The 19,189-nt window shown below is 34.1% G+C and overlaps 1 protein-coding gene across 9 annotated transcripts in view; it reads right to left on the bottom strand.

Moving 5' to 3' along the window:
• Positions 1 to 19,189, bottom strand: part of COP1 (COP1 E3 ubiquitin ligase) — a 222,101-nt gene that overhangs the window by 138,774 nt on the left and 64,138 nt on the right. For 6 of the 9 annotated variants that reach the window (XM_032291321.1, XM_032291323.1, XM_032291327.1 and 3 more), the window contains 3 exons: positions 15,660 to 15,719; positions 14,220 to 14,296; positions 261 to 318 (listed from right to left, as the gene is read on the bottom strand). In XM_032291321.1, the coding sequence (XP_032147212.1) occupies positions 261 to 318; positions 14,220 to 14,296; positions 15,660 to 15,719 (195 nt within the window). The remainder of the gene's footprint in view (positions 1 to 260; positions 319 to 14,219; positions 14,297 to 15,659; positions 15,720 to 19,189) is intronic. The other 3 variants (XM_032291326.1, XM_032291328.1, XM_032291330.1) reach the window with 1 other exon arrangement.

Raw genomic sequence — 19,189 nt, 5'->3', positions numbered from 1 at the left:
GAAAAACAAAACCCTTTAGATTTGTTCCATCACAATTGGTGAAGAAAATAAAATTTAAATTCTTACCACTGAAAAAGCAAATATTAATATTTGATTCTGCCATTTATGCATTAATAGCTATTCAAGTGCTAATCAACACCACTGCATTCAAAATGGCTCTCTTTGTGACAGGATATTTTAGTAAACTAATCTATGATTTTATAACTCAGGTAATCATACTCATGGTATCATTAAAACAAACTGTTAAAGATATCATTTACCTGGGAACTGCCACTGAAACCTGGAGGTTGGCTGTATTCTGTGGAATCGATAATACTACTGCAAAATGAAGAGAGAAAAATGTGATTTCAGTATTTACATTATTTTAACAACAGAAAAAGTAAATCTAAAGTATATCATATATAAGCCCAGTACTTCTAATTGCTAGGCAAAGAAAACATTTATTGCCAATCATTTAATTAAGCATCAAATACACAATCCAAAAAGTATCAGTAATTATTTAAGCAATTTACCACTTCAACCCACCACCTCAAAGATATAAACCAAAAAATAATGTCAATAGGGGATAACCACAAGGCATGTGTCTACATAGATTTACTTGTATTTCATTTTCAGATAGGTTAATACAGTTTGGGAAACTTTAAGGAAAAGAAAATTTACACTATTGGGAAAACAGCACAAGCATGCAATCAAAAGCTATGGTTAACAGACCCTGCTATGCCACTAAAAAGTTATATGTTCTTGAACAATTACCTTATAATCAATCACTCAAGTTTCCTCATCTGTAAAAATGAGGTAATGAAGGCTAGCTATTTCTGAACTATCAAAGGAATAAAAATAAAAGGTAAAATAACAATAATCTTGTTTTTGTAACCCAAAACCAATATACTAGTTTCCTCTGCTCTGGTCAAACAGAATCTGCTTTTTCCACAGGTTCTTTTTATTTGGTTATAATCTCTGTATATTCTCCTGTCTAACCCTAAAAAACCCTCTAGAAGTCTAGACTATCTTCTAGTTCCTCTATCTTAGCATTTTTATCTTACCATTTCATCTTTCCTATCTCCCTCCCATCTTTAAATAAGCCTTATATAAAAGACTATCAACAACTGAAAATCACTTGACATATATACCAACCATATAAACTATTATTTACTTTTTGTAAATTCTTCTTCTCTATTTCTACTATAAACGTGTTTAGGCTGGGCACAGTGGCTCATACCTGTAATCCCAGCACTCTGGAGCCCCAGACAGGCAGATCACCTGAGGTCAGGTGTTCAAGTCTGACCAACACCGTGAAACCAGGTCTCTACTAAAAATAAAAAACTTAGCTGGGTGTGGTGGCATGCTCTTGTAATCCCAGCTACTCAGAAGGCTGAGGCAGGAGAATTGCTTGAACCTGGGAGACAAAGGTTGCAGTGAGCCGAGAGGGCACCACTGCACTCCATCCTGGGTGACAGAGAGGGACTGGGTCTCAAAAAACAAGCAAGCAAGCAAACAAAAATGTTTGTATTCTTTCTATCCTATAAAATTTAAGCAATCAAGATTACTAATTAGAATGGTTCTATCTGCAAATACACAAAATGATTAATTACTTAGTACTGAAAGAACCTCAAAGGTTATAGCATGACAGGTACTCTTAGAAGTACACAGTTTGAATTTTACCCATAGAAGTGAATAACCTGACTCTGGGAAAGTGATTAACCTTATTTGAGCTCTAGCTTCTCCATCTATTAAATGATGAAGACACATCAGACAGGTTTGAAATTTAAATAAGATAATGCATATAAAGTATGATGCCAAAACACTAAACATTCAGCAAATTTCTTTCTTTTAAAAACAAAATTAGCAATGTAAAACTTCACATTTTCAAAAATCATACGAATCTGTCTACACAGTAGTCTTTTTTTTAAAAGGCATAATTAATGGGAACAAACATACACTCAGATGAAAAAAATAAGTTCTAATGTTTAACAGCAGGCTAAGGTGACTAAATATTCCAGGTATTTCAAAACAGCTGGAGAAGGCCAGGCACAGTGGCTCACGCCTAAAATCCTTGCACTTTGGGAGACTAAGGTGGATCACTTGAGCCCAGGAGTTCAAGACCACCCTGGACAACTTAGTGAGACCCAGTTTTCTATATATAATTAGTTGGGTATGGTGGTACACGCCTGTGCTTCCAGCTAATGAGGAGGGTGAGGCATAAAGATCACTTAACCTCAAATGGTTAAGGATGCTATGAGCTGTGATCGCATAACTGCACTCTATCTAGCCTGGGGAAAAGAGTGAAACCCAAGCTAGACAGAAAGAAAAGAAAAAAAGAAAAAAGAAAGAAAGAAAAAAAAAACCAAAATAGCCAGAAGAAATCATAAATGCTAGCTGGGTGTGGTGGCTCACGCCTATAATCCCAGCACTTTGGTAGGCTGAGGTGGGCAGATCACTTGAGATCAGGAGTTCAAGGCCAGCCTGGCCAACATTGTGAAACCGTATCTCTACTAAAAATACAAAAATATTAGCTGGGCATTGAGGTGTGTGCCTGTCTGTAATCCCAGCTACTCAGGAGGCTAAGGCAAGAGGATCGTTTGAACCCAGGTGGCAGAGGCTGCAGTGAGCCGAGACCATGCCACTGCACTCCAGCCTGGGCAACAGAGCAAGACTACACGTCAAAAAAAAAAAAAAAGAGAGAGAAAGATGATAAACCCTTAAGGTGACAGGTGATGGGATACACCCCCAAATACTCTGACTTGATAATTACACATTCTATGCAAGTTAAAAAAAAAAAATCACAAGTACCCTCATAAACATGTATGAACTATTAGGCATCAACGAAAAAATAAAGAAATAAAGTTAAATGGCTGCCAAAAAATGCAGCACATACAAAAAAATCTTAATCGTGTTCTCAACAATTCCTACAGCATAACTCAATTATAAAAGAGCCTTTAAAGAACTGAACCATATAAAGAACTCAAATGCTCTTGCAATGAGTTTATTTTAATAAAATATAAGCATTGCTCACCTTCCCTCTAGAGTCACACACTGGTATAGCAAGATCACATGCTATTTTCAGTTTACTCCATCCAGAGACTAATAGGGCTAAAAGTGAGGTGACGCAATGCATTAAAAATCTCTCTGTTCTTTCTACTGATGAAACTCAATCCCCTGGCATTTTATAACATTAATAAAATTGTGTAGTTCTATGTTTAGAGGCCCATAGAACAGAACATTTCCAGCTATACATTTTCATGGATTTATGATTCAGAATTCTGTGACCGTAAGCCTGAAAAATGAATGATACTGATATATCAGCGTACATAGTGATAAAATTCTACATTTTAAATATGCTAAAAAATACTCATCAGTGTTTTCAAGATAAAACTAAGAATTGGGCCGGGCGCAGTGGCTCACGCCTGTAATCCCAGCACTTTGGGAGGCCGAGGTGGGTGGATCACGAGGTCAAGAGATCGAGACCATCCTGGTCAACATGGTGAAACCCTGTCTCTACTAAAACTACAAAAAATTAGCTGGGCATGGTGGCGCGTGCCTGTAATCCCAGCTACTCAGGAGGCTGAGGCAGGAGAATTGCCTGAACCTAGGAGGTGGAGGTTGCGGTGAGCCGAGATTGCGCCATTGCACTCCAGCCTGGGTAACAAGAGCGAAACTCCATCTCAAAAAAAAAAAAAAACAAAAAAAAAAACTAAGAATTAAAAATACTATCTTATTAATAATGATTACAGAATATGAAATTTATTATCTACCAGGTCTTAATTTTATTCACTAAGAAAAAGGTATAATGCAGACTGCAACAGAAAAATTTGAATAAAACCTGTTAATTCTGCTTAATATATGTATCATTCAAACACACACACGCACGCACGCACACACACACACAGAGAGAGAGAGAGAGAGAGAGAAGAGGATGTTAGAAATCACTGTCAGGGCTGGGTCCCTCTTGATTCTGGTGCTATACTACTAAACTTTTGATTCATCCACAGTCACCAGATGGCAATAACAATATCAGTAGACCATTTACTGAGGGTTTACTATCCACTAACCCAAATAATTGAAACTTCAGAGCTCTAACATAGATAATACTATTAACATTCTCATTTCTCAAGTGAGAAAACTCAAGCACTGGGAGATTATGAGATTATATATTTGGTCCAAGATAACAACACTGGGAAATAGCAGAGTTATTACTCAAACCCAAGCAGTCAAGTTCCAGAGTCCACAAGAACCACCATGCTATATAAACTACCTAGGCACTTTATATTCTCTAACTGAAGAACAGGAAAATCCCAGAGTAGTCCCCACTTTGTAGACATATTTTAAAGAGAAAAATGAAAAACAGTAACCTATAAGACATAATAATTACTTTTTCAAATAAATGTCAATAAAGTTATAAAAGTAGTACTAACCGAGGCAGGAGATCACCTGAGGTCAGGAGTTCAAGACCAGCCTGGCCAACATGGTGAAATTCCAACTCTACAAAAATACAAAAATAAGCCAGACAAGATGGCAGATGCCTGTAATCCCAGCTACTTGGGAGGCTGAGGAGGGAGAATCACTTGAACCCAGGAGGCAGAGGTGGCAGTGAGCCGAGATCACACCATCACACTCCAGCCTGGGTGACAGAGCAAGCCTCCATCACAACAACAACAACAAAAATGCTTAATAAAGACATCAAAAGCTGTCAAGGGGAAAAATTTTCATGGTGGTAACTAAAACTGATTTAGAAGTAATACAGTTTAATGAAAAGATAAAAACAGTTTCTAATGTTCTTGCTGGTAACAATGAGAAACTTTGCTAAAATAAATAAAAACAATGCCACTGTTAATTTGAGGTATAAAAGAAATTCATAGTTATGCAAGTAGATGTCATACAACTACTCTCACCTAAGTTATTTTCTTTCAAAAGCAAAGCCATATTTCCTAACTAGAAGGAAGATTAAGTCAATTTCACATGAGGTATACTATCATGAAGAGGTAGCCAAGAGAAAACAATGGTTCACTCTTATAAAAATAAATAGGCATACAGATTTTAGACTAGCCTTTTATACTGAAAAAGGATGATTTAAATTTAAATTATTAGTAGATACATTAGCTAATTATAGAGTTTTAAAATAAATGAGCAAAAATAAAGCACACTGAGATCATTTTAGGCTAAACATAGACAATAAATATGGAATTATGAATAAAGGTATCAAAATCCAAAATGCCATGTACGTACATAAAATTAGACTATCATCACTGATTTTTGTTTTGCTATAAACCACGAGAGAGAAAAATAAACTTCTATATTTAATACATAAACCAAATGGAGCTACAGATAAAACTTCTTCCTTTCCAGTATTTTACATATAATTACCGAACCAGTTTCTCCAAAAGAAAACACATTAATCAAGAAGTAACCTGAAAATGCCAAATTTTTAACAATTTAATATTTTAATTGGATTTTAAATTAATAGTAAATCCCATTTATTGAGCAACGGAAATTGCTATGGCCCCAATTTTGCAGAGACCTCCACAGATATTAGAAATCAATCTTCATCTTTTTTCTTGTTTTCTTCCATATACCCTTTAACATCTCTCACAATTAATCAAATATATCACCCAAAATCAACTAATCTGTCAATTAACAACAATAACAACAGCACCTAACATTTATTGAGTTCTTACTGTGTACCAGACATTATTTTCATTTCTTTAAATATCATTTTTTTTTGTAGGATCTCACTATCACCCAGGCTAGAATACAGTGACACAATTATAACCTCAAATTCCTGGGCTCAAGCAATCCTCTTCCCTCAGCCTTCCAAGTGGCTAGAACTACAAATGCACACCATCACTCCCAGCTCCTTACTTTAAACATACTATCACATTTTCTCTATCAAGATAGGTACTATTATCCTAATTTTACAAATATGAAAAGTGAGGCATATAGAAATTATTAAACTTGACTAAGGCCAGACTGCTAATAAGTTGTGGAGATAAAATTTGAAACCAGGAAGTAAAATTTCAAATCCTTACAAAAAATTGCCAAGGCAACCTATGTCTTCTTTTCTTTATGAAGAATCACTGCCCTGCCATTTTGAATGGAATATTTCCCTTTGTTGTCTTAATGTTTTATTATTAACTATGGGATGATTTCCACAACCCTCTCATCCTCCATTCAGAGTAATGATGCCTGGTTTAGAATAGCAATTACACCACTTAACTGTGTGACACTGGGCAAATTAATCTCTGTGACTCAGTTCTCCAAAATGTGAAAGATAATAAAACCTATTACATGGATTTGTTATGAGAATTACATAGCACATGTAAATTACAAAACAGTACTGAACGCACAGCAGGAGTACTACTTTTGATAGCTGCAACTTGTGCATATAAATGCAGTTCTCCTCTAGGACAGTATTTCTAAATTAGATTTCCTGATTTTGATGCAAAATCTAACTGAAAATTAAAATAAAATCTTTTTTCATTGTCTGTTTAGAAATAGACAATCCTAAACTCTTCTCATGGTACCTGAATTTCAAGGAGACAAATTCTGTATAAATAAATGTCGGTGATTACAATGGTTTTTTAGCAATATATAGTTTTTTTTGACAATATAGTTTGGCCTTAAAAAAACAAAAGTTCGCACTCAAAAAGATTATATAAGACCGCAAATCCTAAAATTTAAAACTGAAAATCAAATGTTTTTTGGCAACCTATTTAAATGAAATATAAGAAAACCTTATCTGAACACATCTGACACCATGTTTCAGTGTTGAAATATTAATGTTCTTGATTATGGGAAAGTCCCTCTTGTTCCTCCATCAGTATTATATGATATATGACATATGTACTCTGTTACCTTTCTAAAATCTAAAATCGGTGACGGCAGGAAAGGAATACAACTATTAGAAATTAGGAAGACTAATGCTTCTTCTAATTAGCATTAAAAACAATTAAATTAGCCTTAAAAACAATTAAAAATCCAAAGGTGGGGGGATGTGGTGAATGGAAAAAAATATGATGGGACTAGAGTAGGAGAGAGACAGTGAACAGCAGAAATGGTAAATGACAGCAGCATGTGAAATTTTACATTTGTATATAGATATCCTTATACCTAAGCCAGTTTTATCACGTGCAGCTTTGGTTTCCCTAGGTACCCCCATTTCTGACCTCCTAGAATCAAAGTACATCTATAATAATAAAAAGGGTGAAGAGTTTCCTATGTGACTCTAACCTGAAAAAACAAAAAGCAATAAACAAGAGGGTCTGATCACAGCATATAAATGGAATTAATAGAGCATGTTGGTACATACCAATAATCTGTTTCCTTTACAAAGACTTGATTTTAACTTTGCTAGCTTTCTCAAGCCCAGAAACTTTATCTGAGGTATTTCAAAGACATTACAGAAGAATGTGTAACTTTACACAATACAAAGTAAAAGAATTAAAAATCTTTACCCCATCCTGCACAAAACAAGAAATATGCAGTTACAAAACATTTGTGTTGAATATATGAATTTTCTCTTATAAAAAGGAAAATAAGCAGGTTAGAATTTATTTAAAGCATGTTAGGGATTTATTTAAAAACATGTCAGTAACACAGACTTATCACTGATTACCAAATGAATCTTCCCATAATTTCTAAAGTATCATCTCTACCATTCCCAAACCCCAGGCCTGCATTTGAATATCTGAAATCCACCTCAAACCTAACCAACCAGATTTTAAAAATCTGCAATTCAAATAGGATTCTTGGTTGATACTCATAAACACTGCAATTTTGCTTCTTCACACCTCAGATTTCAGAATCTAAATGAACTGTTAACATTTTCATCAAGCAGTGACTTTAGATCTTAAATTAAAAAAAAAAATTTTAATGTTTCTGGGAACACAGCAAGTGTATATACTTATGGAGTACATGAGATATTTTGATACAGGCATGGAACATACAACATCACATCATGCAGAATGGGGGTATCCAATCCCTTAAAGCATTTATCCTTTTTGTTACAAACAATCCAATTATACTTTTTTAGTTATTTTTAAATGCACAATTAAATTCCTATTGACTACAGTTGCCCTGTAGTGCTATGGAATACTAAATCTTATTCATCCAAATTATTATTTTTTTGATCCATTAAACGTTCCCACCTTCCCCGTTCCCTAGTCCCACACTACTCTTTCTAAGCTTCTGGTAATGGTCTTTCTATTCTCTATCTTAATGAGTTCAATTGTTTGATTTTTAGATCCCAGAAATAAGTGAGAACATGTGATGTTTATCTATCTGTGACTGGCTTATTTCACTTTACATAATAACCTCCAGTTCTACCCATGTTGCAAATAATAGAATCTCATTCTTTTTTATGGCTAAATAGTACTCCATTGAGCATGTGTACCACATTTTCTCAATTCATTCATCTGCTGATGGACACATAGGTTACTTCCAAATCTTAGCTATAGTGAACAGTGCTACAACAAACATGGGAGTGCAGATAACTCTTTCATATATGGATTTCCTTTCTTTTGGATATACGCCCAGGAGTGGGATTGCTGGGTAATACGGTACTACTATTTTTAGTTTTTTGAGGAACCTCCAAAGCATTCTCCACAGTGGTTGTATTAATTTACATTCCCACCAGGACAGTACAAGGATTCCCTTTTTCTACATCTTCATCAGCATTTGTTACTGCCTAACGTTTTGATAAAAGCCATTTTAACTGGGGTGAAATGATATCTCATTGTAGCTGTGATTTGTATTTCTTTTTTTTTTTTTTTTTTTTTTTGAGACAGAGTTTCGCTCTTGTTACCCAGGCTGGAGTGCAATGGCGCAATCTCGGCTCACCGCAGCCTCCGCCTCCTGGGTTCAAGCAATTCTCCTGTCTCAGCCTCCTGAGTAGCTGGGACTACAGGCACGCGCCATCATGCCCAGCTAATTTTTTGTAGTTTTAGTAGAGACGGGGTTTCACCATGTTGACCAGGATGGTCTTGATCTCTTGACCTCGTGATCCACCCGCCTCGGCCTCCCAAAGTGCTGGGATTACAGGCTTGAGCCACCGCGCCCGGCCTGTGATTTGTATTTCTGATGATCAATGATGTTGAGCACTTCTACATACACTGGGTTGCCATTTTTGTCTTCTTTTGAGAAATGTCTATCCAAATGTTTTACCTATTTTTAAATGGATTAGATTTTTTTCCCTATAGAATTGATAGCTCCTTATATAGTCTGGTTATTAATCCCTTGTCAGACGCATAGTTTGCAAACATTTTCTCCCATTCTCTGGGTTGTCTCCTCACTTTGTTGATTGTTGCCTTTGCTTTGCAGCTTTTTAACTTGATATGGTCCCATTTGTTCATTTTTGCTCAAAAATGTCTGATAGAGTAACTAAAATTAAAAGTGTCTTACATAAATTCTTACCTATATATTTTATTCATAAATCAGATCAAAAAATTTTATTTAGTATTTGTACTTTGTACTGTATTTATTTACTACTTTATATCTTAAGAAAAAAAAGACTTCTTAGGCAAATTTAACTCCAGCAACTATCTGGATCATATAAAGCATACCCAGCCAACTAATACATCATTTTTAAACTAAATTATCTGGCCAGGCGTGGTGGCTCATGCCTGTAATCCTGGCACTTTGGGAGGCCGAGGTGGGTGGATCACCTGAAGTCAGGAGTTCAAGGCCAGCCTGGCCATCATGGTAAAACCCCATCTTAAAAAAAAAAAAAAAAAAAAAAAATTATCTGATGTTCTGAACACAAAGAAGATACTAATAACTCATCATTCTATAATTGCTTAAAGACAAAGAATAAAGCAATTATGAAGTAATTATTTCTAAGACAGAAATCACATCAATAAGATACATTTAGAAATTTAAAAGCAAAGCTACTACAATGGCTTTGAAGAGGATTTAAAACCTAAAGAACAGTATGCCAACATTCCTTATCACACCAGATTTTCAGCTAACCTCAGAAGGATGACTAGGTCTATACTAAGCTAATGGGTTCACAGGCTTAATAAGTTATTTAGCTCTGCTTTGTATTCAATTACACATATAGACTACATAATATTTAAAGAGCCTAAAATACATATTTGCTAATCCATGTAGGGTCCACCCAGTTTACCGCTCTCAAAAATTCAGAGATAATCAAACCTGGTCTAAGGACATTTTAATCTAAAAAAAAAAAAAAAAATAGTACCGTCACATATGCCAGGAAGGAAACCTAACAAAAATGTTTTGTTTTATTATTTAAAGTTTGAGTTAAAAAGTTAAAAATGTATAAAATATTAATAATATGCTAGAAGGGTGGATAGGATACATATCCTTACAATCACCCTCCCACATACAAGAACCAATTCCACTTGGCAATAAGTAAGAGACTATATTTGCCTGTCAATCTCTGATTTACTCATTATTTGCACACAACTATGTAACAATAAAATATAAACTATGGTTTATGCTGAGAATTATGGAGACTTTCTCCTCAGAATTTAAAGTAGATTAAAAAGGTTCTAAGTATAGCAGTCATTGGTTTGATTATTATATGAAAAGTTTGAAATGGATCAAAGGTTAAAAAAACTTCAACTGATTTAAAAAAAAAAATCATACCTCACCTCAATGAAGCATGGCTGATAGCTTTTATGGCAAGATTAAAATAATTAACTTACTTATTAAGTATACTAAAGGTCAATAAATTCACAAGCTGTGAAAACTAAATGACATTCTAGGTTAGGTATGTATTTATTCAAAACCTTAAGTCCCTATTATATACAAATACATAAAAATGTGGAAGTATATAAAAAAAACCCAATATTCATAGGATTACACTACAGGATGGAAAACATGTATTTTTTTTCCCCAAAGTAATACATATTAAAGAAACAGGATCAAAATAAGTAGAATCTTTACAAAACAAACAAGTGGTTAATTCTATCTCCTGCTTCCTTTTCCTTTCCCCTAATATTTTAGGGAAAGGGCATCTGAAAAAAGAATAGAAAGACCTCATCCTAGGTTGCGGGTCTTTGGGGATAGTTACTTAACAGCTGAATCCAGAAGTTTCTAGGCAAAAGGAATAGGATAAGCAAAGATACCCTAACATTCTGCTCTGGGAGTTATATACAATTTTAAAGCATGAAAGCAGTAGGCTGGAGCTAGGTGATTACAGAGGGTCATGCAAAGAGATGGATCTAAGCCAATTTACATTAACAGGCAGCTACTGAGAATTTTTAAACAGGAAAGAAACATCATATTTCTGTCAATAACACATAAGAGGATAGATTAAAAGATTATTGCTAGATTCAGTGATGCTAAGGATCTAAACAAGGCAGAAGCGGCAAAACAGGATATGACAATTACAGCTAATCAAAATAGGTAGAATATAAAATTCTGTGGGGCTGTGAAAGGGAGAGAATACCATTATTTGGCTTCTGCTTTTCTTTTTCATTTAAATACATAATCTAAGCGTAAACCCAGAATCTACATAAAGGATTCAGTGACCTGACATATAATAAAGATCTTCATTGTAGAAAACTAACAAATCTAGGAAAGAGCTTTGTAAAGTAAGCCTGAAAAGAGAGATCAAAACTTTTTAGTGAGGAATAAGAACAAAAACTGGCATTTAAATAGCAAAGCTAATAATTATGAAAGTAAAAAGATTAATATAATTGCAACTACATGCTATTAAGAATAAAGGAAAATCAAATATGAATAGTATTATATAATATTCTTCCCAGCATGTCTGATTTGAAATCTTTAGATCATTTTCACTCAAGAGTATTTAAGGGCTACATCATTTTTCCGAAGTGCCTCTCTTAATCCTTGAGTGATATTCAAATCACTTGTTTACAGAAAATATCAAAACACTCTAAAAGAAAATACTCTTTGCCTATTTTCTCTTCTTGAACTGTTAACCAGTATAACTCTGCTAGAATCTAATTTAATGAAAGCTTTGCAAGCAATTTTAGCGATTCTCCATAAATATCCATAAATTTCACAAAATCTAGTATGTTTTACAAGATCTACTACTTTATTTTACAATACAACCACTCTTACCTCTTCCATAAATAAAATCCTAATGCAAACCAACATCTCCTCTCTTCTGGACTTCTACAATGCTTCCTAATTTTCCTCCCAGCTTCCAATGTCAGGGGGTTGAGAGAGACACTGATAGTATCTTCTCTGTCCTCCACACAGGGATTCAAATAAACACTTAAAAATCTAAGCCAAATCCTGCTCAACACTATCCCATAACATTCCATCATAATTAGTCTTTACTTCATTCATGTGTCAATTTAAATGTCACCTCCTTGGAGAAGCTTGACTATGAAAACTACAACAGATTCCTCTTGCAAAGCCCTCGCATGCCTAATTGTTCTTCCTAAGGTACTACAGTCACACAGACTCAATGACAGGGATACATTCTGAGAAATGTGTCACTAGGCAATTTTGTCAATATGTGATCTTAGAGTATACTTATACAAACCAGGATGGTATGTGTACCAATGTCCCACCACCATTACTGAATATCAATCATTTCCCCTACCTGATCTGCAATGCCAATATCAAGTGTCATATATTAGGTTTCTTTATGCGCCCTATTATTTTCTTATGAGATCACCATCACATATGCAGTCCATCACTGACTGAAACATCATTATGCAGTGCATAACTGTATTATATGTTATATACTACTACTATACTATACATTGGCTCTATTAGCATCTCCCCCAACCTCCATACACACATCCCAAAAGGTAAGCTCTAAAAGGACAGGAACCTTGTCAGCTAGATCCAACACCTAGAATAGTCCCTAGCACATCAGAGGCATTCAAATAAATAGAGCAATTAAGTAAATGCACTATACTGTCACAAGTTCATAAATTCCAACAATCAATGAGAGACTGAGTGACAAAGATCTGGAAACAATAGATACCAAAAAAAATTTGCTACTGTTAAACAGAGAGCAGTAAGACAATGGGAATGAATCACCAGTTTATTAGTGAACTTTTTGTGATGTGACAACTTTTTCTTCCCTGTATGTACTTACATAATAAATATTCCATTGACAAAGATCCTGTGCATATCAGAACTGAATTCTAGGCTTAAAGATAACAATATACAAAGACCTAGTCATTCTCAAATGTTTTAAAGAAAGTAAAATGTAGAAGAAAATCAGCTGAATTACACAGCTAAAATGACGCCAGTATCAACTAGAACTCACAAGGATTCTCTGTACTATAATTAATAGGAAAAATGTCAAACCTCTCAAGAATGCTGTTAACTAGAACATCCCTGCACCCTTTCTGTACACGATGTACCACATTAGATCCGTAATAGCATTCCTAAACTGATAAAGTTTCTGAAGGTTAGTATAGTTTACCACAGTAGCACTGGACTTCCTGATAGTACACATTATCCTAAAACTATTTGTCTGATAAAATTCCATTAAATCATTATCCTAAACAGACAGTGAATTTAACAAATCAAAAACAAATGATTTCATGTAAAATTGTACTTAGTTTGAACATTTCAAGCATAAAAATTCAAAATTCAAGATTAAGAAAGTACATATTTCATGAAATAGAATTTTAGAGCTAAAAGGGAATCACACACATTCACTATATTTTACAAATACCTACTACTAAATGAAGCCAGGCATTTATTCTAAAATATTGGGAAATGGTCAAGAGGAAGACAAATATAACCCCACTCTAATACAGCATATAGGAGAATTAATTAAATTAACAACAAGGAGTCATAAGAAAATACCAGGGAAATCTAAACTAATAGATCTATTGCCCTCATTTCAAATGTGGGAAAAGTGATCTGCCCCATAAAATTTAACAAGTCAGGGAGAAAAGTCCAAGGCTTAATTTTATCACATTTTTCCCTAGTATTGCCACTTCATGTTCTCAAATTTAGATTTTTAATGTCATCTGCCTTTAATTCACAAGATATTTAAAGCTATCATTACTTTAAGAAATTCATCACACTTTTAATTCAACTGTGAATTCATAACATTATAGTATTGCACTCGCTAACTCTTCCTAGTATGAAATTCAGCTCATTAAGGAAACAGATGGGCCATATAAATCTCATTTCTAGATCATGACCAAAGTAATTTCTCAGGGATTTCATACACTGCATGGAAAAGGCTCCTAAGGACTAGACCATATGCATACTTTGTAATATGAATTCTAATCAATTGCAAGTGTGAAGCTTTGTACCTGTGTGATGGAGAAGGAGCTTCAAATTGAGGCACTGTGCTATCCTCACTGACAGGAGAATATAAGCCACTCATTTCCTGAAAGTAAAATTATTTGAATTATAGTAGACATTTCAAATACAAGATATATAAATCAAAAAGAGGCATGATATATTCCTTTCTATTCCCAGGTTTTCATCAGTCCCAATATCAAATTTCTGAAGGCTTCCTCTCCAGAGTACAAAAGCAAGGACAAGTGAAAAGAGACAAACCTTTTCTATGGTACACAATCTTAAAGAACTATCAATTGTTTACTAAATATTGTTCATCATTAAGCCACCAAATGCAGAAAAAGATAAATGTAAACATTTTAAATGAAATGTACACTATACTATGTGAATAGTGAACTAGCAAATCATTAATTCGGTTGATAACCTATTGATAAATATTAAGATAAATATGACAGTAAGGTAACTGAATCATTAGGTTCAACTCTTCACACAAAAAGCACCCAGGATATGTCAATCTCTGCTTTAAATATATTCTCTAGAAACATTAAGACTGAAATATTAGCTTTGTTTAACAATGAGTTAAATTCTAATTTTTTTATCAGTAATCCAGAATAATAGGCCTAATCAATCATTATATAAATTTTGTCTCTGAATTACACTGACAACCTAGCTTCCTTTTTTATGTACTATATTTTGATTATTGAAAATATAGCAAATTTTAAAATGCCACTAAAGATGAATAACCAGGTAGAATTATTTCTGGCAAATCCAAGTTCAGCTCAATCATACAGTCAAGTAAGTGACATAAATGTGTAACAACTTAAGAATGCCACAGAGGATAGTGAACATCCACTAACTATTAAATCCATTAATCTTTAACATGTTCTATGTATCAGCAAAAGAAAATTATAACACACATTAAAAATTAAAAACATAAACTAAATTTATTAATAAATACAGCCAAAGGCAAAAGCCTCACATCATAATATCCTATGAGACTCCCAAGGATCCTCCAATAAATTTCTTTGGGTAAATTATATTAAACTGTAAATTCCCAGAATATTGGTAATGTATTCTTATATTTCTTTTTCAATTAACTTTAACACCTAGAAATGTGCATAGATATGTAAAATTAATTTTAAAAAAGCATTTTAGTGGTAATAATTGACAGTTTTAAGTTATTATGACAGCACTCCAAGAAAAGAGAGTGATTTTTTTGGGTCAATCTAATCAAGAAAAATTACGGCAATAAAACATTGTAAAACAAATTTAGACTATATTTTATCATCAAGTGTTCAGAATGTTTTTTCTAGAAAAATCCATTCTCAATTAAAATGAAAGTAACAGCTGTTTCTTTGTAACCAAGAGCAATCCCATAAACTTAACAGAAAGGTGACAATTTCAAGAAATTGAAAAACTGCTAAAGATGGGAGAAACTTTTGATTCCTTACTTCCACTCTCTTAATATCCTCTTCCAAAACACTTAGCTCCTTCTGGATCTGTTCCAGTTGCTGCAGATTAAATAGAGAGAGAGAGACAAAAAACAAAAAAAGCCTAAGCCAAACCAAAATGGCATCACCACAATCATAAAATAAATTTACATATCAAACTAGGCACTAAAGGCAAATTAACAAGAGGGATAACCATCAACAAAATACAGCTAGAAGTTCCCATTTTTAAATGCAAAGGTAGAGAATTATGTTTAAGAAAACACAATGTTGTACTTCTTTAATACAACAGTTTGATTTTACAATAAAAGTATGAGAGATGAACAATGACAGTGACATAAAAAAATACAAGATAGCCAAATAACTTCCACATTACCTCATTTAACTGTTAACAATCAAACAGAAAAATTCAGCATGTTAGTTGTTAATGATACTTTATTTAATTTTAATTTTTATTTTTTTTAAGAGACGGGGTTTCACCATGTTGGCCAGGCTGGTCTTGAACTCCTGACCTCAGGTGATCCACCCGCCTTGGCCTCCCAAAGTGCTGGGATTACAGGCATGAGCCACCGTGCCTGGCTAATTTTTTAATTTTTAATAGAAAGGGGTTTCACTATGTTGTCGAGGCTGGTCTCCAACTTTTGAGCTTAAGCAATCTGCCCGCCTCAGCCTCCCAAATTGCTGAGATTACAGACGTCAGCCACTGTGCCAGGGCTTTAATCACAGTTTATAAATAAAGATTAGTCTGAGAGAGGTTAAATCCCCTCACCCAAAAGCAACCACAGGTTAGTATCTGAACACCTCCTTCTTAAGGGTTTTTAAAAACACAGTTGAGATAATATTTTAATTTTTATATCTTGCCTATTCAATCTTAATAATCATTAAAAAACATGCCACTAAAATGCAAACATTGTAACTGATGAAACATTCAACAATATATTGAACCATTCCCTCTCTCCTTAGCGATTTAAGTTGCCTGCAAACTATCACATATAATTCTGGAACATACTGGCCTTTTAGATTTCATTTCATTTCATTTCATTTTCAGATTGTATTAAAATGTTACTTCAGATTTTATTAAGAGAGTATTAAAAATAAAATCATTCAATCAAAAGAAAACTGCTTTCCAGAAACACAATACCAATTTAAATTTCTATCGCCAGTATGCGGCTCTCTTACTCTAATCCAGATACAGTGAACAAATTTATAAAATGTAAAATATTAACAATACTTATACATTACTGATTGCCGGATATGAAAAATGAGGCACAGAAGGGTTAAATGATTTGTCCAAAAATCATTCAGTGAGTAAGTGACAGAACTGGAATTCAAATTAAGGTAGGATTCTTGTTCCAGAATTTATGCTGTTGACTACTATGCTTTCCCACCTATTGAAAGCAGTACCTTACTATTAATTCATTTATTTAATGACTGATAAGGTTGAACAGGTTTTTTTTTTTTTTTTTTTTTTTAACAGACCTATTAGCATTAGTATCGTCTCTTCTGTGGCAATACAAGCAAAGTTGGTAATCTAATTAATAATATATTCATTCAACTATTTACCAATTCTAGGCACCTTCCTAAGCACTGAGAAGAACAGGATCTAAAAACAACTGTATCCCTTTCCCTCACTAAGTTCAGTCTAGGTGAGATGGCAAACAAGAAAGCCAATAGTTGAAATATCGTATTAAACATTTTGATGATGTTATGCAACGTACTAAGGGAATATAGACCACATCTAATGAAGAGCTGGTGGGGTAGGAAGAGGACTAGATGACTAAAATTTGATTGAAAATTAAATCAAATCAAAGGCTGAAGCTAAGGCAATAAATGAACTTGTTTAACATCAATCAGTATTGTCGGAAAAGATAAAAAACAAACTGGAACGGTAGGGAACACCAATGTTAAAGAGATGAGTAAAGGAAGAAGCAGCATTAGCTATCAAGAAGGGCAAAGTGGCAGCCAGAAAATCAGGGGAAATGACAGCACTATTAGAGAAATCAAAGGTTAAAAGAGTGATTTGCATTTTCAAAAGCTTTCAAACTCATCTATCTAGTTTAATAAACTTCCTATCACCTTAAAACATGTCACAGAATGCCACCTTAACTGAAGCACTGCTCACTCTTAAAGACACTGTCTGTTCTGAAACTCTTTCACATAACAGCTGCTCAACTGATAAAAGTCTCTAAAGCCCCAGAGTTTACAGGACTTATTAATAGATAGGAACTCACCATTTCTACTCCATTCCATGGCCATTTCCAACAATTAGTATTCCAACCTAAAATTAGTTTTCTACCATACCATAAAAACCACTCTATCTAGCTCATACTAAGCAGCCAAATCCTTGTCTACCCACTTTAGCCATCTATAAACATTCCAGTTATTCCCCACCATCATTGAAGCCTTTTGGTTCATGAACATTTTCAGCTCCAGTGATGCTGATCTCTACTTCAGCAAAACACTCCCATAGTCATCCCTTAAACATTTTCAGTTAACTACCTTAAAATGCTCCACTCTTGAAATTTTCATTTAAGCAAATGCTTTACTATGAGAGGTCTTTAGAATAATTGTTTTAAAAAATACATTTAACAAGAAGAATGAGTATCTGACAAAAGGTCTAATATCCAGAATCTAAAAAAAAACTCAAATAAATGAAAAACAAAAAACAAATAACCCCATTAAAAAGTGGAGATATATCTGAATTGAACCTTAGAAAGACTGAAGGAATTAAAAAAAAAAAAAAAAAGTTGGGATAGACATAAACAGACAATTCCCAAAAGGCAACATACAGGCGGCCATCACACATGAAAAAACGCTCAATATCACTAATCATCAGATAAACGTTAATAAATACCAAAATGAGATATCATCTCACACCAGTCAGAATGGCTATTATTAAAAAGTGAAAAAAATAAAATAAAATAAAACAAGAGATGCTAGTGAGGCTGAAGAGAAAAAGGAATGTTTGTTTATACACTGCTGGTGGGAATGTAAATTAGTTCAGCCACTGTGGTGAATGGTGTTCGAAGATTTCTGAAAAAACTTAAAAGAGAACTACCATTTGACTCAGTAATCACATTACTGAGTATGTATCTCCCCCTCAAAATAAATCGTTCTACTAAAAAGACAATGTATATGTATGTTCATTGCAGTTCTATTCATCACAGCAAACATTCATCAATGCCCACCATTGCCCATCAATGGTGGTCTCAATGAAGATGTGATATACAGATGCCATGGAATACTATGCCACCATTAAAAAGAACAAAATCATGTCATTTGCAGCAACATGGATGGAGCTGGAGGCCATCATCCTAAGTGAATTAACACAGGAAGAGAAAACCAAATACCACATGTTCTCATTTGTAACTGGGAGTCATCGGATACTCATAGACATAAAGATAGTTACAACAGACGCTGGGAACTACTAGGGTTGGGGAGGGGACAAGGGATCGAAGAACTAACTGTTGAGTACTATGCTCACATTTCAGAGTGATGGGGCCAATCATACCCCAAACCTTAGCATCACACAA

This window comes from Sapajus apella, unplaced genomic scaffold (genome assembly GCF_009761245.1).
Source record: "Sapajus apella isolate SASKATOON/1434 unplaced genomic scaffold, GSC_monkey_1.0 scaffold25, whole genome shotgun sequence".
Lineage (NCBI taxonomy): Eukaryota > Metazoa > Chordata > Mammalia > Primates > Cebidae > Sapajus > Sapajus apella.
The sequence above is the reverse complement of the archived record's forward strand: the minus strand, read 5'-3'. Positions and strand labels throughout refer to the sequence as shown.